Here is a 25,274-nt window from a genome sequence, read left to right on the forward strand (position 1 = left end):
TGGCTGCGAGGAGTTAATCTCGGTAAAACAGGTATAAATAATACTAAGCTCTGTGGGTTATATGAAGATTAATTGGGGAGTTCCCACTATGGCACAGGGAGTTAATGATCCAGCTTGTCTCTGAAGAGGCGCTGCTTCAATCCCTGGTCTGGCACAGTGGGTTAAGGATCCGGCATTGATGCAACTGTGGTGCAGGCCACAGCTTCAGCTCAGATTCAACCCCTAGCCTGGGAACTTCCACATGCCGCAGGTGCGGCCAAAAAAAACAGAACAAGAAAATTGGGATATTGAGTTTGGTGCCTAAATTCTTATTTTATGATCTGCAAACATTAGGTATTATTAATATAACAAAATGAAAAATATTTTTTAAAAGATGATTCCAAAATTTATTCTGACATGCAAAGAGCTAGGACTAGCTAAGACATCTATGAAAAGGAAGAATAAGGAGGAGAAATTTGTTGTACCAGCTATCAATGTTAATTATGGAACTAAATGATTTTAAAGACTGATGTTTTATAACAATTATGTTAGTTGCCTTAAAATGACGGTCATCCAGAAAGTCAATTTAAGTTAGATTCTAAGGATACTCAGGTTACATAACATTCAACCAAGTTCTGAAACCAAAACTTAAGTACAAGGAGAGAACTTTTTCATTAACTTATAACTTGCACTTATTTAAAACACTCAGAGCACCAGGTGAATAACTCATAATTTATCTATGTCTACTCAATATATTCCCCCAGAATAAGACATCAAATTCTGCAGTCCCAAATTCTCATGGCCATGTTAAGAACTATGTTTGCAGACCGTATTTTAAATGGTAATGGAGGAGTTCCCCTTGTGGCTCAGTGATAATGCACCCAACTAGCATCCATGAGGATGCGGGTTTGATCCCTGGCCCTGCTCAGTGGGTTAAGGATCAGGCACTGCCATGAGCCGTGGTGTAGGCTGCAGATGCAGCTCAGATCCAGTGTTGCTGTGGCTGTGGTGTAGGCCAGCAGCTGCAGCTCTGATTAGACCCCTAGCCTGGGAAATTCCTCCCATATGCCACACCTGCGGCCCTAAAAAAATAAATAATGAATTAAACGGTAATGAAGCTTTTATAGGGAGAACCAATGGCATCCTCTAGCCAAAGATGGCAGAAACCTAGGGAGCCCTCTGGGGACTCTGGTCCATTGGTTTTAACATAAGGTCTAAGATTTTCCTATACTTTAAAGTAAAAGAGGCACTCGGAGAGAGGGAAGACAGACAGACAGAGGGAAAGAAAGAAAGATGCCGAGAGCCTCTCTCCTCCAGTGGTAAAATTTTCCCTAAGTTCCTTAGGTATGCTCAAAGAGGTAAAGTCAAAAACTTATACCTGATATTAATACTTGTCAGCCAGCATATGTCAGAACACATCAAAGAGCAACAGAATTAACCAGAGAGTCTCACCTGTGTGGCTACAAGGTGGATCAGCTCCCCCAGGGTGGGTAAAAGGCACTGTTTTAATTTGCTGTTCCTGAAGTTTTCCCTAATTAATTCCGTTAGGAGAGTAATTGCCTGAAAAGAGGTGGGGAAAGTATATTATTTCATGGGTCTCTCTCAGTTCTTTTAACCTATTAGACAAAAGGCAAGCCACTCTACAAAATTTACCTTCCATTTTTAAGAACTGGTTTCCAAAGTATTTTCAATACATAGATCTTATTTCTGAAGAAAACAACAGTAACTCTTTCAGAAGCAGATGCAAATATGTCCAATGAAATAAACTTACCTGCTTATAGCACTTGTCAGTTACCGAGTACCTTGTATCACCATCTTCTGTGAGGCAACTGCTGCTCTATCTTTAAAGCCAGAAAACCAAGGCTGAGGGGGTTGCAGCAACTTACCCCACATCATCCAGGCCCCCTGGAAGCCAGGATCTGAACACAAATTTTCCCATGCCAGATCCCTAGGACGTTCCAGCACACTCCAGTTAGAAAAACCCCTACACTTTATTAAACTTTTCAATGATTCCTTCAAAAATATGAGAGTGGCTATATTATACCAACATTTCAATACAGGTCACTTTGACATTCTGCAGCATACTTTATCAGATCTAGTTAATTTACTAGGACTCATTCTGAGAAAATCACGTACACTCCATGCCAAAATTTATATCCCAGAACACAAGGTAATCAAATCGCAGTGTGACCATGAAGCAAGGCTGAATGGTTTCAGAATGATACATATAGAATGAGATGGGGGGAAAAAAAGGTATATAAGATAGTGTGGAAACACTGCTCTGAAACAGTGTGACTCAAAAGTGTGGTGCACAAGCAAGACAATTTCGTATCATCGACAAGACAGAAGTTTTTATTTTTTTATTTTTATGTATTTATTTTATTTTTTTAAGGCTGCACCCACGGCATATTGAGGTTCCCAGGCTAGGGGTTGAATCAGAGCTGTAGCCGCTGGCCTACGCCACAGCCACACCAGATCTGAGCCACGTCCATGACCTACACGACAAGCTCATGACACTGGATCCTTGACCCACTGAGCAAGGCCAGGGATCAAACCTGTGTCCTCATTGATATTAGTCAGATTCATTTCCACTGAGCCACAATGGGAACATATATCAAAACATTACGTTGTACATCTAAAACTAACACAATGTTTTATGTTAATTATACCTCACTTTAAAATTAATTTTAAAAGTTTAAAAATTTAAAATAAGCATTTAAAAACTGTCAGAGCAAATGGACAATGCTATGAACATCCCACCATGCAACCACTGGTCCTGTTTTACAAATAAGAGTATGGGAAAGTTGGAGATGCATGTCAGGTAACTGCACAAAAGACATGCACAGAAGGAACACTTGTTGATGTGATGGGGTTTTTTGGTTTGTTTGTTTTGTTTGCTTGTTTTTTTAGCTGTACCCACAGGATGCAGAAGTTCCCACGGACTGAAGCTGCACCACAGCAGTGCTAAGGCCAAATCTTTAACCGCTAGGCCACCAGGGAACTGTGACATATTTTTTTCCAAATAGCTTTATTCAGTAACAACTGACCTACAATGAAATCTATTTAAAGTGTACAATTAGGTATCTTTGACATATGCACACACCTGTGAAATCATCACTACAATCGAGACAGCAATGCCCCAAAGTGTTTCTTCAAGTCCCCTTAGGAATCCCTCCATCCATCCCACTACCTTTCCCTCCTCCTACAGATGTCTTTTCTGTCATTAGTTCGCATTTTCTAGAATTCATTTAAATGGGATCATATACTGTGTATTCTTATTTGTCTGGCTTTTTCACGTAGCATAATGCATTTGTGATTCTCCATGTTGCTGTATTTACATACAGTTCATTCATTGCTATTGCTGAGCAGTATTCCCCTGGACGGGGATACCACCTTGTGCAACTCCCACCACCCATTGCCTTACACACAGAGAATCCCCTATAGAAAGAGGCTGAGGAGGAAAAAGGAATCACACACATCCCATTAGCCCTAGAAGGCTACCTCTAGACGCAGTCTTCCTTTTCCTTCAACCTCTACTGATCATCCACTGACCATCCACTAGTATTACACTGAACCATCTGAAATTAACAACATTCAGCCTTTTTCTTTTTTAACCTACAGAAACAGCAATCTGTCACCAGCGCACTTGCTATAAAAGAACGGATAAAGGAATTATTATAAAGAGAGAGGAAATGATTTTTAAAAAGGAACCTTGGAAATTTGAGGAAGGAAGCAAAAACAGAGTGGGCAAAAATACTGCTAAAAACAATAGGCTTTCCTTCTCTTGTTTTCTAAATTATATATGATGATGCTTGAACTAAGTATAAAAATGTTTGATTTGGTTCTAAATGAACTTAGATGATATATTTGAGACAACTATATAAAAATGAGGAGGTTAAATGGCTGAAAAGGGAGGTGAGTTTCTGTTCTTCACTTGAACCGGTAAAATGATGACACCACTAGATTATGCTAAGGTAGGTATAATTATTTACATGTATAATATAAATTAAACAATGTTTTTAAAAGTCAAAAAATCTAAATAATGTATTTTTATGTGTGCATGTGTACTTTATTTTCTGTATATTATGATGTTTTGACATACATAAAAATCTGGCTAGGGAGAGAATGACCCTCCCAGGGACAGCCAATTCTTAGAAAGAGCAAAGGCCCCAGATAGCATGTCATTAATAGGCAAACTAGCCCATCCAGAGCCATAAATTCTCTATCTGACCTTTACACTCCAGGAGGCAATATTCTTTGTTTTGTTTTGCTTTTTCTTTTTTTCTTTATATGGATGCACCCATAGCATACAGAAGTTCCCAGGCTAGGGGTTGAATCGGAGCTACAGCTGCTGGCCTACACCAGAGACACAGTACCACAGGATCCAAGCCCTTGTAACCTAGACCACAGCTTGCAGAAATGCGGGATCCTTAACCCCCTGAGCAAGGCCAGGGATCAAACGTGCATCCTCATGGATACTAGTCTGGTTCTTAACCCACTGAGCCAAAACAGGAATTCTAGGAGGCAATATATTCTTCTGCCTTAACCATCCCAAGGCCAAGCACCAAGGAACTGGACACTATCTCAATAGCCCAAAGCCTGCTGAAACCTAAGCCATTTACCCTGCCCTGACTTTCCCCAGGAAACCCCAGTAAATATCATGGCCAAAGCACCCCTGTCTTCTGCCTCCAGACTATACTGGGGTTTTCCACATGGCCCCATGTGCCATGCCTATCTCCAGGACCTGTGAGTACAATAAACTTCATTTCCCTGAGCCTCTCCTCTTCTGGCCATCTCATAAATATATACAAAAAAGAGATATACTACATTTATGGATAGTAAGACTCACAGTTAAGATGTCAATTTTCCCCAAACTGATAGCCTGGTTTATTGAAATTCCTGTCAAAATCCTAGCAAGACTTTTTAGATATTGACAAAATTATTCTAAAATTCATGTGGAAAAAGAAAAAGTATTAGAATAGCTGAAACAATTTTGAAAAAGAATAAAGTGGTTGAAGTTGTTCTACCTAGTTTTAAGACTTATTATACAGCTAAAGGAATTAAGACTGCGTTGCATCATCAGATAGACACTCAGCTCAATGGACCAGAACAGAGAATCCAGAGCTAGCTCCACACAAATATGACCCACTGATTTTTGACAAAGGTACAAAGGCAATACCGTGAAGCGAAGCCAATCTTCTCAAAAAAATGATGCCAAAGCAACTGGCTCTTCACTGGAAAAACAAAAAGTAAACCTCGATCTAAGTCTGACACTTTTTTTTTTAGGGCCGCACCCTAAAAAATGTGTGTTTCCTGTGGCACATGGAAGTTCCCAGGCTAGGGATCAAATTGGAGCTGTAGCCACAGGCCTACCCTAAAGCCACAGCAACACAGGATTTGAGCCACATCTGTGACCTACACCACAGCTCACAGCAACCACCTAACCCACTTAACTCAGTGGATCCTTAACCCACTGAGCAAGGCCAGGGATCAAACCCACATCCTCATAGATACTAAAATCAAGTTTATTACCACTGAGCCAGAACAGGAACTCTGTAAGTCTGACACTTTATAAAAAATATTAACTCATGGAGTTCCCGTCGTGGCGCAGTGGTTAACGAATCCGACTAGGAACCATGAGGTTGTGGGTTCGGTCCCTGCCCTTGCTCAGTGGGTTAAGGATCTGGCGTTGCCGTGAGCTATGGTGTAGGTTGCAGACGTGGCTCGGATCCCACGTTGCTGTAGCTCTGGCGTAGGCCGGTGGCTACAGCTCCGATTTGACCAGCCTGGGAACCGCCATATGCCGCAGGAGCGGCCGAAGAAATAGCAAAAAGACAGAAAAAAAAAAAAAAATTAACTCAAAACAAATCACGGACTCACATGTAAAATATAAAACTGGAAAACCAGAAGGAAAAAAAAATAAGATAAAGTCTTTAGGAGCCAGGTAAAGAATAGATTCGATACTAAAAGCACAGAGACACTGTACCAAAGAAGATATCTAGCTGGCAAATAAGCACATGAAAAATGTTCAACATCACTGGCAATGAGGGAAATAAAAATTAAAACCACAATGAGTCATCACCACACAACTATCAGAATTGCAAAAAAAAAAAAAAAAAAAAAGGTGGGAGAACACCAACTGCTGCTGAAGATGAGAGAAAATGGACCATTGCTGTGGGGATGTAGGTACAACCACTCTGGAGAACAGTTTAGCAATTTCTCAAAAACAAAACAAATGAACCAGTAAACATGCAGCCACCATAGGACCCAGCAACTGTACTCAACAACATTTACCCCGGAGAAATGAAGATGTTCATCCACACAAAAACCTGCACATCAACGTTCATACGCAGCAACTTTATTTGTAACTGTCAAAAGTGGAAATGACCCAGGTATCTTTCAGGAGGTAAATGGTTAAATAAATTAGGGTACAATCATGCTATGGAGAACTCTGAAGCAATATAAAGTAACAATCGTTACCACCTGCAACAACCAGGATGAAGAGCCACAGAAGTATGTTAAATGAAAAAAGCCAACTCTGGAAAGTTACACACCATACAATTCCATTTATATATTCTCAAAATGACAGATGTATAGAAATGGAGAACAGATAGTGGTTACCAGGGGCTGGAGGAGGGGACCGGGACGTGATAGAGGGAAGCAGCTATGGTTAAAAACGGCAATAATGGGGATCCCTCTGGTGACAAAACTGTTCTGTCTGCTAACTACCCCAATACCAACATTCTGGTTGTAACATTGCACTGCAGTTCTCCAAGATGTCACAATCGGAGAAAACTGGATCAGGTACCCCCAGGGTTTCTCTGTACTATTTCTTACAACTGCATGGGACTCTACAATTATCTCAAAATAAAAGGTTTACTTTTTTTTCAAGTCAATCTCATACTAAATTCAAAGCCCATATCTAACTTTCTGCTTCACAAAATCAGTAGGAGGGACTTATGTAGCCTTTCTCCATTTTATCATTCATTGGCATTCTGTATTAGTAGTCATCACAGGAAATTCAAAACATTTTAACGCTGCAGACCCTTAAAGAAAATAAAACTGTTTGCACTGCCTCCAGCATAACAGAAATTGCTTTGGAATTCAGGGTCTTGTAAATAGACAAACATCACATAAACTACGCAGTAATGATGCAGCAGCCCGACATCTCACTTGCAGTTTAACTTTGGATACCATTAAACAACACGCAACAGATAATGTTTTCCTGCTTTGTCATTTGTGTAGATTTTCCACTTTTTCTATAAAAATTGAAAGAAATATTAACATTACAAGGGAAAACGCTAAGAATAATAAATATATCACAAAAACGACAACACCAAGAAGAAAAAGACATTTTTGGGAGTTCCTGTTGTGGCACAATGGAAAGGAATCTGACTAGGAACCATGAGGTTGCAGGTTCAATCCCTGGCCTTGCTCAGTGGGTTAAGGATCTGGCATTGCTGTGAGCTGTGATGTAGGTCGCTGAAGCGGCTCGGATCCCGTATTGCTATGGCTGTGGTGTAGGCTGGAGGCTACAGCTCCGATTAGACCCCTAGCCTGGGAACCTCTATATGCCGCAGGTGCGGCCCTAAAAAAAAAAAAAAAAAAAAAAAAAGACATTTTTGTTGACCGAGGTATGACATTCAAATATGCCAAAACTAAACAAAGCAAAAAAGGTAAAATGGATTGTTCTTTGAACTCAGAAACCCAAGTAACATGGAGATGTTGTTCTTATGCATGTTTTCCTGTAATCTGTGAAAATTCGCCTGGCCTTGTAACACTGAAACTAAAAGACAAAAAAATTAGGACAGATATTCAAGTATTATGCTACTATTGCGTGTGTATTTTGGAAAATCCAAGTAAAGGAAAATGAGGGGTTGGGGGGCCGGGGGTATCTCACTTCTAGTACCACTGTGGTTTGAGACATATCTACACCACCACTGGTTCTATTATCCTAATAGAAATTCTCCTTCCACAACCATGGCCATGACTGGTTGCTTGATTACTACAAATAAGAATTTAAGGTTGCAACACTATTTCCTAAACTCCTTTGAAACCAAAACCCCATTTTACAACAACTTTAACCAGGTGAGGCCAGGCCTCTTTTGGCTTTACCTGAAATCGCCAGATAGATATTAAAAGGTCAAATCTGTTTCAACCTCACATATCCTGGACTGAGTCTCTTAGGCAGAAAGACAGAAAATTGATGAATTAAGAAGTTTCATGTTTACAAAACCAATATTCTGAACTTAAACAAATATAGCTTGCTAGCTCTTGACTCTCCAAATACAGTTTTTAAATATCCACATTAATGGGTATACAATTAACAGCTAAAAATAGAATCTGAATTAAACTCCAGATCTAGTATTTTACTAGGCCAAAGAGATAGTTTTTAAACCCTATTTAACTATTCCCAATGGGAGATACAATAGCAGTCATCACCAAAACAAAATCTTTTTCTTTTCTTTTTTTTTTTTTCTGGCCCATGCTCGCAGCATGGGGAAGTTCCTGGATCAGGGATCGAACCCCCATGGCACAGCTATAACCAAAGCCACAGCAGTACCACCACCAGATCCTTAACCTGCTGAGGCATAAGGGAGCTCCCAAAAAGCAGGCTTGTGGTTGCCAAAGGGGAGGAGGGTGGGAGGGGGACAGAGTGGGAGGTTGAAGTTAGAAGATGTAAGCTATTATACATGGAGGGAATAAACAAGGTCCTAGAGTGTAGCATAGAGAACTATATTCAATGTTTTATGATAAACCATAATGGAAAAGAGTATTTTTAAAAAGAGCATGTGTCTGTGTGTGTTTATCTGAATCACTCTGCTGTACAGCATAACTTAATGCAACAACGTAAATCAACTATAGTTCAATTAAATAAACTAGATGCTGTTCAGTATTCTTCCCTAACCCCTGAAGTAAGAGGCATTCCACCACCTCAAATGAACGGAGAATTCCAATTCAAATCACACTTCGCCCAGCACTATTTTTTTTTTTTATTTAGAATACCATTTTCAATGTCCCACACATGGCAAAGGCACATAAAATAAGAGCCTCATAATCCTTTCTTCAATTTTATTTGTGTTAAATCTTAGATTCCTCTGGGTATTGTATTTCTGATTAAGCTTGGCAAATAAAATCCCATCTGTAGACTTGACACTCCAAACCCTCTTTTTCACAAGCGTTGGTTTAAAAAATGTCAGAGAAAAGACACACTGGACAGGTAAGAGGCCCACAACACAGGAGCAGAAAGACGGTAATCCTCTTTGAAGAGAAAAAAAAAAATCCATTCTGTATTTTATAACTGAAAATGTTATTACTATGTTGCAATACTGTAAGATGTTCTCCTTGGTGAGGTCCAGATACCAAAACTGTAACATTTGCATCTGTAGATGTAACCTTTAATCTCTAATTATCTGTGTTGATTGGGTAACAGCATGCAAACTGGCATCTAACTCCTAAAAGTTGAGAATCTGGAGAAGCAGCAGCAACTGCTATCTTGTCACTTCCCTGGTGAGGCCTAAATGTAAACAAACAACGTGTAGCTAGTGGATTTTTTCTCTTAAAGATAATGAACTGTCAGGAAAAGCAAATCAAATGCCTAGATAGATTTCTCAGTCTTTTAGAGTCATAGAAAAAGTTTGGAAGTACTAGGTACACAAACTTTATCTAAAGTTTCTGGATTTTTTTTTTTTAATTAGATGTCAACAAATTTTAACTGCAAAAGAATTTGTCATTTTTTTGGTCACCAGTCTCCCAGTCCCTCTACCTAATACCACTCAAACTCCTTTTAAAGAAGTACCTCTTCCATACTGTGCTTAGTCTGTGGGGATGACAAAGCAGGCGCTGGGAGGGAAGCTCTTCAAATATGGAACCTGCCAGGGTCCCTGGCTCTCTTCAGAAACATCTTTCCTCCCACAGTCTGGTTCAGTGACGGGGAAGCCACAACCCAAACAGCCGGCAAGGCCCTCGCTCAGAAATCTGAACTTGAGTGGAGTGACAGAGAATAAAGGAACAGCTGAAGTTCAAGTGTTCTTTCTAGCAATTGGCCCAAGCAAGAGGGTCTAAGAGGGTCCTGCTCCAAGGCCCTCTGGGGCTGCCAAGTCCTCATTGTTCCAAACCTTCTCTTGGAGTCTTGAACCTTGCTCATTTCCTCCTAATAAAAACCCTTTATGCTTAATTAAGTTAGGCAGAGTCAACGTGCCAAAGCGGTAAAGAGTGCTTGCGACATGCAGTTCTACTCCCTTCCTGGACACACACAACTATTTCCCAGTTCCCCTGGGATTGGTTGGGGCCTCATGACTAGTTCCAACCAAGTGGCTGAACACAGAAATGATGTACATACACATGTATGCTACTGTCCATACCCTATTCCTTCTCTGCCCCAGGAGACTTGAAAGCATCATGCTGGATGGAGAAGCCATGTGAGATGGAAGTAGCCTAGAATGCTGGGGTCAGCTGCCTTCAGGGCCACCTAGGGCAGTAGCAAGAGCATCTTAAGCCTCTGACATTTTGATGGTCTCCATGACCACAACATTAGCTGGTCAAATGCTGACTGAGACAGAACCCTAAGTCATCCAATTTAAACAGACCACTCTAGTTATACACAGTAATGACAGAGTTTTCATATTTTAAAATAATCACCAACAAAACAAGTCAGTAAACTACTTTGCTCATATTTTAGGGGAGAAAAAGATCACTTGTGTGGGAGCTAAGGATCTGCCATTAAGATTTATATTATGGAGGAGTTCCTGTAGTGGCTCGGGGGTTAATGAATCTGACTAGGAACCATGAGGTGGCAGGTTCGATCCCTGGCCTCGCTCATGTGCAGGTGGCTCAGACTCCCAAAGCACCTATCCCCCATTGGATGATGCCAATTGTAGTGGCAGTTTCAGATGTGGCATCTTTACAGAAGCAAATCGACACAGCTCCTGGCACTTGGAATGCCTTCTTTTCTGTTCCGATCAATGAATAAAATCAGAAGCAGTTTCTACTTGCTGAACTGCTCCATATCAAATCTCCCGCTCACTCCTAATATGGTCCAGAGGAACCCTGACCATCTGATAATCTGCAGGACATCACACTGTTCCATTAGGTTGATGACATTATGGGAACTGGACCTGGTAAGCAGCACCCTAATTGCATGCCACAGCACAGGAGATAAATCCTGCAAAAAGTTCTTGGTCTATTAACACTGGTGAAGTTTCTAGGCATCCAGTAGTCTTGGAGCATGTGATCACATTCCTTCCAAAGCAAGAGAATTTGCTGCACTAGGCACCACCCACCAAGATCAGGAGGTCCAATGATTAGTGAGCCTGTCTGGATTTTATAGCCTCCAACCTATTTAGTGATCACCGATAAGGCTGTCAGTTTTAAGAGTGGCCAGTTTTAAGAGAGGCCAAAGAAAGAGTTCTGGAGTGGTCCAAGCCGCTCTGCCAAGGTCAGCAGAAATACTGCTGTTGGAACTGACTGTGGCAGACAAGGATGTTACAGAAAGCCTGTGGCAACCCCTAGTAGCAGGATCATCGCATAGATCCCCTAGGAATTTGGAATAAGGTCTTGCCCTCCTCTCTGCCAACCACCATTCTCTTAGAAAAGCAGTTCCTGGCTTGTTGCTGGGCCCTGGCTGAGACTGAATGTCTGCCTCCAGAATACTAAGGAACCTGATCTGCCCATCAAGAACTAAGTGTTACCATAAAATTCATTAGGTACAATGGCACTTTATTTCAAGATTGCAGTGGTATGTATGAGCCCAAGCCAAGCAGATTCACTCACTCACATCCCATGTGCAGGTGGCTCAGACTCCCATGGCCCCTATTCCCACTGCTCAGCCACCTCTCCCTTCTCAGCCATCCTAGAGAGTTCTCTATTTCCTCCCTCCCACAGGAAGACCTAGGGCACACATGGGTTGGCACGTTACATCTGCACCCGTAGAAAGTGGATGGCCACCTCACTACAATCCTATCCAAAGGTGGCCCAGAAAGGCAACGGTGAAAGGAGTGGGCAGAACTTTGTTTACAGTAAATGTACATGGACTGCCCAGAGAGAGGTGGACTCAGGGGTGCACACCTGTATCAAATAGGCTTGTCAGGGGATCAGAAACTCAGAAAGGAAGCAATTGCACCAAAAAAAAATACTAAAGTCTGGGAGAGAGAAGTATTGATGGGCTCTTGGAATGGGAACAGAGGGTAAAGACATTCATAACCCACCACTGAAATGCCTGCAAGAGGGCATCACTAGGATGCCAGTCGGCATCTTCCACCAGTTATACTGGTGCTCACTCAACAAGCCCACATACAAAGAACGGGAAGGCAAGAATGGAAGCAATGCATAGGTTCAACAACATGGACTTCCTGCCACCAAGACGGACCTGGCTACTGCTACTGCTGAGTGCTCAACCTACCATGAACAGAGGCCAACACTGAGCCACAATGTGGCTCTAGTCGCAGAGGGGCCTGGCTCGCCGGCCAGCAACAGGTTGATGACACTGAAACCCTCTGATCATGGAGGGGACAGCACTGTGCCCTCACAGGGAGAGATGCTTATTCCAGGTATGGATCAGCCATTCCTGCCCCCTGCACCTGCCAACTCTACCATCCATGGTCCTGTTCCCTTCAATCAGACTCCCAAATGCAGCACCTTCTGGGTTCCGGAATCCCACCCTCCCCGCCTTCCTTATTCTTTCTGAGCCAAAAGGTGAAAGCAACTCTATTGCCACCCCTGGATGATGCCCCACTCCTGACAGTCAGTCACCCCTTTACAAATAAACTATCATTGAGTTATCCCGATCTGAGCGTGCCGTCGGTGAGGGACCAATAGAGTCCCCTTTGAAAAGCTTCGCTGTCCAGTTTCTCCCTAACGACCCTGGGAAACCTATTAATCCTGAAAACCACACGTCCACCGCAATAGCTGGATTCATCCTTTCCCCCTTGGAAAAGAACAGTGGAAAACCAACATCACACACTTAGACTGACCAATGAATAAGCTGTAAGGTTTCACTTCGAGCAACAGCTTTTGAAGCTCTCATCAACCATTAGCTTTATGGTTTTGAGTTCATTTTACTCAAATTTTATAAAAGGAAAGAAACTGTTGGAATTGCTAGGGACACGGGAGTCACACATCTCAGCATCAGAGAATCAGCCTCTGAACCCCGCTTCTTGGTCACTCACTGAGCAGCGATGTGCACTGAAGGCAACTGTGCGGCAGCAGCTAAAGTGGGTGGTGCCAAGTAGACACCGGTGGCCTGCACAGGCCTCCATCTAGAACCCACCTACGACCATGAGAACAGTAACGCTGTCCTAACGAGTGTCTTACACCATCATGGGGCACTGAAGTCAGGACTCCTGGCAGCTATACTGGAAAGAGGTGCACATACTGACTTTCCACTCTGGGAACCACAAACTAAACCGGAGAAAGAGAGAGGAAGAGGCCATTCCAGGCAGAGGAAGCCAAGCCAGACACAGATTCCAGGTACAGACACACACTGGTAGGTCCCCTATCTAAGGCAAGAATTTACTGGGGTTCCAAACAATTATATATATATATATATAAAATTGTAGGTTAAATGATATTTTTAGTTGGGAACAGAACACAATTATATTCACTACATGTTTTCCTAAGAAATTACTATTGTCCTTTCTTAAAACTGAATTTTTTTAGATGCATAATGATTCAAAAGTTATAGCACAAAGACCATAGCTCCAGCACTGCAGTTTTGAGCTTGCTCTATATAACGAGTATTATTTATTTGTTACTATATTCTTAATAGTCATCTTTTCAATACTCCTCAAATAGAAATACAAGGGGAGCTCATTTTTAAATTTCACTTTTCTGCTTCAGGGATCAGCTCTGATTAGCTGTATTTTCGGCAATTCTTTCCATCACCAATTCTCTTCCCACGTTTCTCTCATCTAATAGAAAATTAAATGCAATGCTTTGCTAGGTTCCCAAGGATTAATAAATTACACCACATTCAAATATTGATGCCTCACAACTGCTGCTCCAAAAACATTATAAAAAAGGTATATTCACAGCCTAGGTAAAATGAGCATAAAAATTAGAGCAGAAAACACAGAAGCAAAAAATTGTTCTACAAGATGTGAGGTAAGAAATTAAGTGAATTCTATCATTATAAGAAATTAGGAAGCATGCCTTTTAAATAGCCTTTGATGTGAGATGTTTAATTTGTATGCAAAACTGATTCAAACATGGCAATTCCCCAAATGATAGGCACTTCAGCCTCATGGCTTAATACAACAAACCCAGAAAGTTTCACTTCATTCTACGTAAGGGTGTGAATATTACTCAACTCTGCTTTATCATTTTCAACAAATTTGTCTCTCATGCTGTCCAAAGAGTAAGAGAAAAAGAAGTTTGTTGAGCAGGGAGGAACGAGGGCAAATTTGCTGATACTGACAGCGTGGAGGATTATGAACGATAATCAGTCCCAGCTCAGGGCCTCAAACAAGCCAGAAATGGTCACGTGGTGTCTGGTGCGAAAGATGGCATCTTACAGCCCCTCTACCCAGAAACTACTGAAGAGATGACACCGAGGCAGCAGGGGGAACAAAGCACCCAAGGGGCATTAATAACGATGAATGGGGGGGGTGAATATAAAAAAACGACGTAGTTTTTTCAGGAAAAAACATCCAGCACCATCTTTACAAATTGCCATCAATGAGAAAAATCCGCCCAAATGCAGGTTTTAGAAAGAAAAGTGTTCACAAAAACACGGTTAACTAATTCATTAAAAGTTCTTCCCACTGACAACATTTTGGCCGGTGTTCTGTCTCAGGCTATAACCCAAACACTTGACACCACAGCACTGTTGTTAAGCACATCCTTAACCTAGGCCAAGTTGAAATAGCACTTTCTCCAAAGGAGAGAAAAGATCATTTTCTCAGAGATTTTGGTGGAAGATCTACATCTCTCTCTGCTTCCTGTTGCCCTGCCGGGCAGTCATCATGACCTTGACCTGACTGAAGCCTATCTTGAGGTGAGAGGAGGCTGGCAACCTCCTCGCTCTGGCTAACACTCTCCAATCCTGTGTCTCGCCCAAGAACCCATGATTCTGAGTTTTACATCGTCTTATCACACTGTCCCCTCTGGAGTGCCTTGGCTGCTGACCTCCTGCAGACACGGGCTCCTGGCCCACCACCTTCTTCCCCACCTCTGTTCCTGTCCTCACCTTCAGCAAAGCGGATGGAACCCTGACCATACAACCATCCCTTGAGCTCATCACTCAGTTCTTTGACCTGTTCCCCTACCCCAACTCAGCCACCCACACAGAGTCACGCCTGGAGCACACAATGACGTTCCTGGTATTTCTCAAATCCACCCTTCCACTTCCACTCGAACCTTCTTTCAAGCTTCCTTACTCAAAGCCCTTCAGTAATATTTTTTTAAACATCCAAGCCAATGAGCCTACCACCTTCTCACAGTCTTTCTTTAGATGATTTCCTACAGTGACTAGGTTCCCAGGTATATGAAAGAAGGTTCGGAAATGATCACTCTCTCCCTTCAAAAGACTCAATTCCTCCCTTGACGGAAACCCAACTATCTTCTGGAGACCATCATACAACTAGGCAGATTTATTTGTTTCGCCTTCAATTCTTTAGCACAAACTTGGTTTCTGTGGAACCCTATTCTCTTTCCCATTGTCTGAGATGACAACTTCCTATCTTCTCCTCTACCTCCATCTGGGGATGACCTTGACGTACTCCATTGTCAGAAGCCATGAGATACAAGATCCCTCATTTTCCCACCACCGAATCTTACCCCTCTACTCCACCTACATGTATTAAGCCTTTCCTCCTGTTATACTGAAATAAGTATCTCCTCTCTAAGGCCAATCACCCTGTTAACATTTATGCTGTGTTGCCTAGGTTCTATTTTCTCATAAAGCTAAGTAAACTTTATGTTGAGTTTACATACTCTTACATATGTATATGCTAATATGGGGGGGAGGGCTTGAATTCACCAGGGACATCATATAAGCCCAGAGCTGTTTTGGAAGGAAGATTTTTAATAATGTATGAACAGACACAGGTTTTCCAAATTATTGTCTTCTCCTATCAATTCCAAATAGTAGTACCATTCTGGAGTTCCCGTCATGGCTCAGTGGTTATGAATCCGACTAGGAACCATGAGGTTGCAGGTTCGATCCCTGACCTTGTTCAGTGGGTTAAGGATCTGTGTTGCGGTGAGCTGAGGTGTAGGTCGCAGATGCAGTTCAGATCTGGCGTTGCTGTGGCTGTGGTGTAGGCCGGAGGCTACAGCTCCAATTAGACCCCTAGCCTGGGAATCTCCATATGCCACGGGAGCAGCCCTAGAAAAGGCAGAAAGACAAAAAAAAAAAAAAAAAAGTAGTGCTATTCAGGAAACTTGTCCATTTAAGTTGTCATGTAATTAGGCATAAAATTATTCAGATTATCCCCTTAGTATGTTTTAATGGGTGTTAGATCTACTCCCTACTTTTTCCCTTTTAGTCCTGACGTTGGTTATCCGTACTTTATTTTTCTTTTCATCAATTTGATGAAAATTGAGGTTTAATAATTTTAAGTTGTCTAAGTCAGAACTACCAGTTTTATTGCTTTCTAAATATTGCTACTTTTCCAGTTTACTGACTTCAGCTCTTATGTTTATTATCTCCTTTATTTTAATTGCATTGGGTTGAACTTGCTCTTTCTCTAGCTTCTTAAACTGTAATTAAAATATTCTTGGTTTGTAATATAGTGGTTCTCAAAGTATAGTCCCTGAACCAGCAGCATTAAAAAGCCATCTGGAAACTTATTAAAATACAACTTCTTGTGCCCCACACCAGACCTACAGAATGAGCAACTCTGGAGGTGAGGTGCAACAATCTGGGTTTTAATGAACCTTCCAAGTAAATCTGACACACATTAGACTGTTCTATTATAAGCATTTAAAGGTGTGGGTTATGTCCCTCTTATTCTCACTTTAACAGCATCACAAAAATCTTGATGTGTTAAGTGTCCATTACCATTCAGTTTAAAATTTACCTAAATCCTCTTGAGAGTTCTTCCTTAACACACGAGGTATGGTTGGCAGGACGGCAAATTGGTAGAGCCGCTATGGACAACGGTATGGAGTTTTCTTTCTTTTTGCTTTTGTTTTTATCTTTTTTGTCTTTTTAGGGCTGCACCTGCAGCATATGGAGGTTCCCAGGCTAGGGATGCAATCAGAGCTGTAGCCACCAGCCCACACCACAGGCACAGCATCTCATGATTCGAGCCGCCTCTTCGACCTACACCATAGTTCACGGGAACGCCAGATCCTTAACCCACTGAGCAAGGCCAGGGATCGAACCCGCAACCTCATGGTTCCTAGTCGGATTCGTTAGCCACTGAGCCTTGACGGGAACTCCGGACTGTTGGTTCTTGTAATACTATGTCCATATCTCATCTCCTCATGGTTGCTAGTTGGGTTCGTTAACCACTGAGCCACAATGGGAACTCCAGTATGGAGATTTGTTAAACTAAAAATAGAGTTATTATATGACCCAGAAATCCCATTCCTGGACATATATCTGGAGAAAACTATAATTCAAAAAGATAATGCACCCCAATGTTCACTGCAGCACTATTTACAATAGTCAAGACACTGAAGCAACCTAAATGTTCACTGACGGAGAAATGGATAAAGAAGTGGTGTGTGTGTACACACATGTATACACACTCACACATATAAAATGGAATATTACTCAGCCATAAAAAAGAATGAGATAGGAGTTCCTGTTGTGATGCAGCAGAAACGAATCCAACTAGGAACCATGAGGTTGTGGGTTTGATCCCTGGCATTGCTCAATGGGTTAAGGATCTGGCATTGCCAGGAGCTGTGGTTTAGGTTGAAGACATGGCTCATATCTGACATTGCTGTGCCTGTGGCGTAGGCTGGGAGCTGTAACTTCAATTAGACCCCTAGCCTGGGAACCTCCATATGCCACAGGTGTGGCCTTAAAAAGACAAAAAAAAAAGAATAAAATAATGCCATTTGCAGCAACATGCATAGACCTAGAGATTATCATATTAAGTGAGTCAGACAGAAAAAGACAAATATCACATGATATTGCTTATATCTGGAATCTAAAATATATATACATATATATATGTGTGTGTATATATATATATATATGATCTTATTTACAAAAGAGAAATAGAACCACAGACATAAAACATACTTAGGATTACCACCTGGGAGAGAAGGGATAAATTAGGACTTTGGGATTAACATATACTCCTATATAAAATAGACACAACTGGAGTTCCCATCATGGCTCAGTGGGTAATGAATCCAACTAGTATCCATGAGGACACAGGTTCGATTCCTGGCTTTGCTCGGTGGGTCAAGGATCTGGCATTGCTGTGAGCTGTGATATAGGTCACAGATATGGCTCAAGTCCTGCATTGCTGTGGCTGTGGTGTAGGCCGGCAGCTACAGTTCTGATTCCACCTCTAGCCTAGGAACCTATTACATATGCTGCGGGTGCAACACTAAAAAAAAAATTATTTTTAAGTGATTTTTATTTTTTCCATTATAGCTGGTTTACAGTGATCTGTCAATTTTCTACAGTATAGCAGAGACCCAGTCACACATACATACATACATTCTTAAATTTTTTAATTAAAAAAATTAAAAAGACATAACTAACAAAGACTTACTGTATAGCACAGGAAAAAAACTATACTCAATATTTTGTAATAACCTATAAGAAAATAGAATCTGAAAAATATATATATATTATGTATATATAGCTGAATCACTGCACTGTACACCTGAAACACAACATTGTAAATCAATTATACTTCGATTTGAAAAAAATTTAAAGGAGAATGAAATGAATGAAAAAAATAAAAAATGAGTTACTCAAAAAAGTTTTCTGCTTAATTTCTAAACATTTGGGTGATTTTCTAGATTTCCCCTTATTCAGTCCTAATTTAATTCCACTGTGGTCAGAGAATTAAGAGTTAGAATTTATAAGAAGAAAGGGTGGGGGAAAAATGTAATTGTAATGTATACATGTAAGGATAACCTGACCCCCTTGCTGTACAGTGGGAATATAAAAAAAATTATTAAAAAAAAAGAGTTAGAATTTATAGCTATACAACAACGGTGTGCATTTTAAATGAATGTATTTTACAGTTGTTGGAATTAATGTTCTATAAACATCGATTAGTTCAATTTCACTCATATGTTCACTCTGACTTTTTGTCTTGTTTGATTGAAAAATATCCAATGACAATAATAGATTTGTCTACTTCTCCTTTTATTTCTGTCAGTTTTCCCTTCATCTATTTTAAAATGCTCTTAGTTGGTAATACAAATTAAGGATCATTAATGCTTCCTAATGAATTGAAACATCTATTAGAAATACCCATCTCTATGTCTAGTGTTACTCCCTTAATATCTCCTTGGTTGTTACCACAGCCATGCAAGCTTTGTTACTAGTGTTTCCATGCTACCTCTTTTCCATGTTTTCAGTCTATCTTCATATTTAAAGTCTGTTTTATGTAAATTGTATATAACCAGGTTTCTCTTTTTAATCCAGTATGACAATCTGTGCGTTTTGACTGAAGTATCTAGGACAATGAAATTTAATATAATTATTAATGTGGTGTTGTTTAAGTCTTATCACCTTGCTATTCGCTTTCTATTTGTCCCATTTGATCTTTCTTCCTTTAATCTTCCTTTCCTGACTTATTTTTTCCTTTTTTTAAGATTTTATTGTTTCTATTGATTTACAATGTACTATCAATTTCTGCTGTACAAAGTGACCCAGTTATATACATATGCACACACACACACACACATATATATATACACAGCCTTTTTCCCATGTTATCCTCCACCATGTTTCACTACAAGTGACTAGATATAGTTCTTTGGGCTATACAGCAGGATCTCATTGCTTATCTACTCCAAATACAAAAGTTTGCATCTATTAACCCCAAACTCCCAATCCATTCCACCCCCTCTCCCTCGGCAACCACAAGTCTTCTCCAAGACCATGAGTTTGTTTCTTTTCTATAAATAGGTTCATCTGTACCATATATTAGATTTCAGATATAAGTGATATCATATGGTACTGGTCTTTATGACTTACTTCACCTAGTATGAGAGTTTCTAGTTCCATGTATGTTGCTGCAAATGGCATTATTTTGTTTTTTGTGGCTGAGTAGTATTCCACTGTGTGTATGTACCACATCTTCTTAATTCATTCAACTGTCAATGAACATTTAGGTTGTTTCCATGTCTTGGCTATTGCGAATAGTGCTGCAATGAACATATGGGTGCATGTATCTTTTTCAATGACAGTTTTGTCCAGATATATGCCCAGGAGTGGGATTGTTGGGTCACATCATAGATCTATAGTTTTAAGAGGTAACTTCATACTGTTTTGCACAGCGGTTATACCTACCAATTTACATTCCCACCAACAGTGAAGGAGGGTACCCTTTTCTCTACCCCTTCTCCAGCATTTGTTATTTGTTGACTTACTAATGATGGCCATTCTGACTGGTGTGAAGTGGTACCTCACTCAAGTTTTGATCTACATTTCTCTAATAATTAGTGATGTTGAGCATTTTTTCATGTGCCTGTTGGCCATCTGTTTATCTTTTTTTTTTTTTTTTTTTTTTTTTTGTCTTTGTTGTTGTTGTTGCTATTTCTTGGGCCGCTCCCGCGGCATATGGAGGTTCCCAGGCTAGGGGGCGAATCGTAGCTGTAGCCACCGGCCTACGCCAGAGCCACAGCAACGCGGGATCCGAGCCGCGTCTGCAATCTACACCACAGCTCACAGCAACGCCGGATCGTTAACCCACTGAGCAAGGGCAGGGACCGAACCCGCAACCTCATGGTTCCTAGTCGGATTCGTTAACCACTGCGCCACAACAGGAACTCCCTGTTTATCTTCATTAGAGAAATGTCTATTCAGGTCTTCTGGCCATTTTTCAATTGGGTTGTTGGTTTTTTTGCTGTTGAGTTGTTTAAGTTGTTTGTATATTTTAGAGATTAAGCCCTTGTCAGTTGCATCATTTGAAACTATTTTCTCCCATTCCATAGGTTGTCTTTTTGGGGTTTTTTACGGTTTCCTCTGCTGTGCAAAAGCTTGCAAGTTTGATTAGGTCCCATTGGTTTATTTTTGTTTTTATTTCTATTGACTTGGGAGACTGACCTAAGAAAACATTTGCACACTTGATGTCAGAGAATGTTTTGCCTGTGTTCTCTTCTAGGAGTTTGATGGTGTCTTATCTTATGTTTAAGTCTTTCAGCTATTTTGAGTTTATTTTTGTGCATGGTGTGAGGCTGTGCTCCAGTTTCTTTGATTTATCTGCAGCTGTCTGGTTTTGCCAGCACCACTTGCTGAAGAGACTGTCTTTTTCCCACTTCACATTCTTGCCACCTTTGTCCAAGATTAATTGACCACAGGCATCTGGGTTTATTTCTGGGCTTTCTATTCTGTTCCATTGGTCTGTATGTCTGTTTTCATACTATAGCTTTGTAATATTGTCTGAAATCTGGAGAGTTATGCCTCCTGCTTGGTTTTGTTCCTCAGGATTGCTTCGGCAATTCTGGGTTTCTTATGGTTCCATATAAGTTTGGGGGTTGTTCTAGTTCTGTGAAAAATGTCATGAGTAATTTGATAGGGATCACACTGAATCTGTAGATTGTTTTAGGTATTATGGCCATTTTAATGATATTAATTCTTCTAATCCAGGAGCATGGAATATCTTCCCGTTTCTTTGAATCCTCTTTAACTTCCTTGATTAATGTTTTATAGTTCTCAGCATATAAGTCTTTCACCTCATTAGTCAGGTTTATTCCTAGGTATTTTAATCTTGGGGGTGCAATTTTAAAAGGTATTGTATTTTTAAATTCCTGATTTTGAATTATTACTTAGAATTCTATTTCATTTCTTCTACTGACCAAATTAGCTATGGTTCTTTGTTTACATTTTTACTGATATTCTTCAGATTACAAGAGTATCCATTAAGTTAACACATTTCACCTTAAATCAACATTATCCTATTTCGCATTTGGTACAAAAACACATACAATATGTACATACCACACAATATACACATAAAATATAGAAGGAGACATAGAAATTGTTTGATAGAATAATCACTGAAATTTTTCCAAAACTGATAACAGACATCAGCACACATTTCCAAGAATCTCACTGACCCTCGACCAAAATATATATAAAGAGAATTACATCTAGGCATGTCAGTCAAATTTCTGAAAATCAAAACTAATGAAAAATCCTGAAAGCAATTATAAAAATACTATGCATTACATACCAGGGAACAGTTACATGCACGAACAGAGTTTTCATCAGAAACCACTGATGCTTATAAGACAGTGGAACATTTTTAAAGTGTTGAAAGAAAAAAAAAATGTAATCCCAGGATTCTTTATGTAGTAAAAATACGCTCAAAAATAAGGGAGAAATAAACAGAAAATGGGCAAATTATTCTCCAAACTGACAGAACTTAACAAGAAATGTTAAATTAAGTTTTTCAGGTCAAAGGAAAATGAGCCTAGATATAAAGCAATGTTTACAAGAATAAAGAATACTAGAGTTCCCATAGTGGCTCAGTGCTAACAAACCTGACCAATATCCATGAGGATATGGTTCAATCCCTGGCCTCACTCACTAGGTTAAGGAATTAGCCCAGCTCAGGCATTGCCGTGAGCTGTGGTGTACATCGCAGATGCGGCTCGGATCTGGCCTTGCTGTAGCTGTGGCGTAGGTCGGCAGATAAGGCTCCAATTAGACCCCTGGCCTGGGAACCTCCATATGCTGCAAGTGTAGAACTAAAAAGAAAAAAAAAAAACAAAAAGATTATTATCATGGTATCACTTATATCTGCAATCTAATATATGGAACCAACGAAACTACCTACAGAAAAGAAACAAATTCATGGACTTCGATTACAGACTTGTGGTTGCCAAGGTGGAGGGGGAGGGAATTGGAAAGACCGGGAGTTTGGGGTTAGTAGATGCAAACAATTGCATATGGGATGGATAAGCAATGAGATCCTGCTGAATAGCATAGGGAACTATATCTAGTCACTTGTGATGGAACATGATGGAGGATAATGTGAGAAAAAGAATGCATATATATATATATATATATGTATATGTATGACTAGGTCACTTTGCTGTACAGCAGAAATTGAAAGAATATTGTAAATCAACTATAGTAAAAAAAATCTAAAAAAAGAATATTATCATGGCAAATACATTGAAAAATATAAAACACTTTTTCTTAACTTAAAGACTCACAAAAAGTCTAAGAAATCTTTGCCTAACTCAGAGTCACAATGAGTTTTTCCTCTGAACACTGTGTATAATATGTACTAAAGACTCTGGATAATTTAATTTTCTTCTAAGAAGTGCTGAGTTTTGCCCCTGCAGGCAGTCACTTCAATCATGTGAAGGCTTGGTTTTTCGTTTAATCCTGGGGTGTCTCTAGCAGTTGCAGGAGAGTTCAGCTCTTTTGGAATTTCAACAGATATCCCATGGTGTTTACCAAGACCTTCTTTTTTTTTTTTTTAATCTTTATGGCCACACCCAAGTTACCAGGCTAGGGGTTGAATCTGAGCTACAGCTGCCAGCCTACGCCACAGCCACAGCAATGCCATATCCGAGCCACATCTACAACCTACACCACAGCTCACGGCAATGCCGGATCCTTAGCCCACTGAGCAAGGCCAGGGATTGAACCTGCATCCTCATGGATACTAATCCAGTTCATTAACTGCTGAGCCACGACAGGAACTCCAAGCACCTCTTAACTTGGTGGAACTTGACCTCTATCTCCCCAACACTCGGCAACTGTTGAAATTTCTGCTCAACTCTTTGACTTCTCACCTACTGCTTTCTGCTGGGTCCAAAGAGTATCACTCAACACACACACACAGCCTCCAGGTCCGCCAAGGATTTTAGAAAATTCTGGATGTTTTTCAACAATTATCCCACTGATTTTTTTTTCCTGTCTTATTCTACATTTTACATATACATTATGGTGCATGAACATATTACATGTGTTTTTGCACTGTATACAAAATAGAGCAATGTTGATTTCAGGGAATTTGCACACATATTTCACGGCTCTGCTCTTGCAAAACTTCCCCTGCTCATTTTCCACCCTGCCTCTAGCAAAGCCAAGTTCCAACTATAGTTCCTTGGTCCAGAAAGACTGCTGGCATCTACCTGAATGCTGTTGTCCTTTAAGAACTCAGAGCACCTCAGGAGAAGCCAGTTAAAAGCACAGCCCACAGAGCCAGCTTTCTTTCCTTCAAGTGCTATGTCCCCTCCTGCTCCTACTTACTTGTGTTTTTATATTCTGTCCAGATTATCATTATTGGCAGAAGCTTGTCAATCATTACCAGAACCAGAACTCCAACCCAAGTCGGATTTCTTTTATTGGCCATGCCCGCAGCATGTAGAAGTTCCCAGGCTGGAGATCAAAACCATGCCATAGCAGTGACGCCAATGGTTCCTTAACCACTAAGTCACCAGGGAGCTCCCCATATCTAATTCTTTTTTTTTTATAGTTATCTCCCCAATACAATTTTTTTCTACTGTATAGCATGGTGACCCAGTTACACATACATGTATACATTCTACTTTTGCACATTATCAAGCTCCGTCATAAGTGACTAGACATAGTTCCCAGTGCTACACAGCAGGATCTCATTGCTAATCCATTCCAAAGGCAATAGTTTGCATCTATTAACCCCAAGCTCCCAATCCACCCCACTCCCTCTCCCTCCACCTTGGCAACCACAAGTCTATTTTCCAAGTCCATGAGTTTCTTTTCTGTGGAAAGGTTCACTTGTGCCATATATTAGATTCCAGATATAAGTGATATCACATGGTATTTGTCTTTCTCTTTCTGACTTACTTCACTCAGGATGAGAGTCTCTAGTTCCATCCATGTTGCTGTAAATGGCATTATGTAGTTCTTTTTTATGGCTGAGTAGTATTCTATTGTGTGTTATGCACCACATCTTCCTAATCCAATCATCTGTTGATGGACATTTGAGTTGATTCCATGTCTTGGCTATTGTGAATAGAGCTGCAATGAATATGCAGGTGCATGTATCTCTTTTAAGGAGAGTTTTGTCTGGCTATATGCCCAAGAGTGGGATTCCTGGGTCATATGGTAGTTCTATGCATAGTTTTCTAAGGTATCTCCATACTGTTTTCCATAGTGGTTGTACCAACTTACATTCCCACCAACAGTGCAGGAGGGTTCCCTTTTCTCC

The 25,274-nt window shown here is 40.5% G+C and overlaps 1 protein-coding gene across 30 annotated transcripts in view; it reads right to left on the reverse strand.

The window, feature by feature from the left end:
* The window catches only part of ULK4 (unc-51 like kinase 4), a 540,161-nt gene that overhangs the window by 442,336 nt on the left and 72,551 nt on the right, over window positions 1–25,274 (reverse strand). For all 30 annotated transcript variants that reach the window (XR_014822784.1, XR_014822772.1, XR_014822770.1 and 27 more), the window contains one exon: window positions 1,432–1,539. Coding sequence is in view for 15 of the 30 variants with exons in the window: in XM_084987830.1 (XP_084843956.1) it covers window positions 1,432–1,539 (108 nt within the window). In the remaining 15 variants the exon portion in view is untranslated. The remainder of the gene's footprint in view (window positions 1–1,431; window positions 1,540–25,274) is intronic.

Source organism: Sus scrofa, chromosome 13, assembly GCF_054392235.1.
Source record: "Sus scrofa isolate SSC_HxYL_T2T_F1_AM1 chromosome 13, Sscrofa_HxYL_maternal_Yorkshire_Landrace_v2.0, whole genome shotgun sequence".
Classification (NCBI taxonomy): Eukaryota; Metazoa; Chordata; class Mammalia; order Artiodactyla; family Suidae; genus Sus; species Sus scrofa.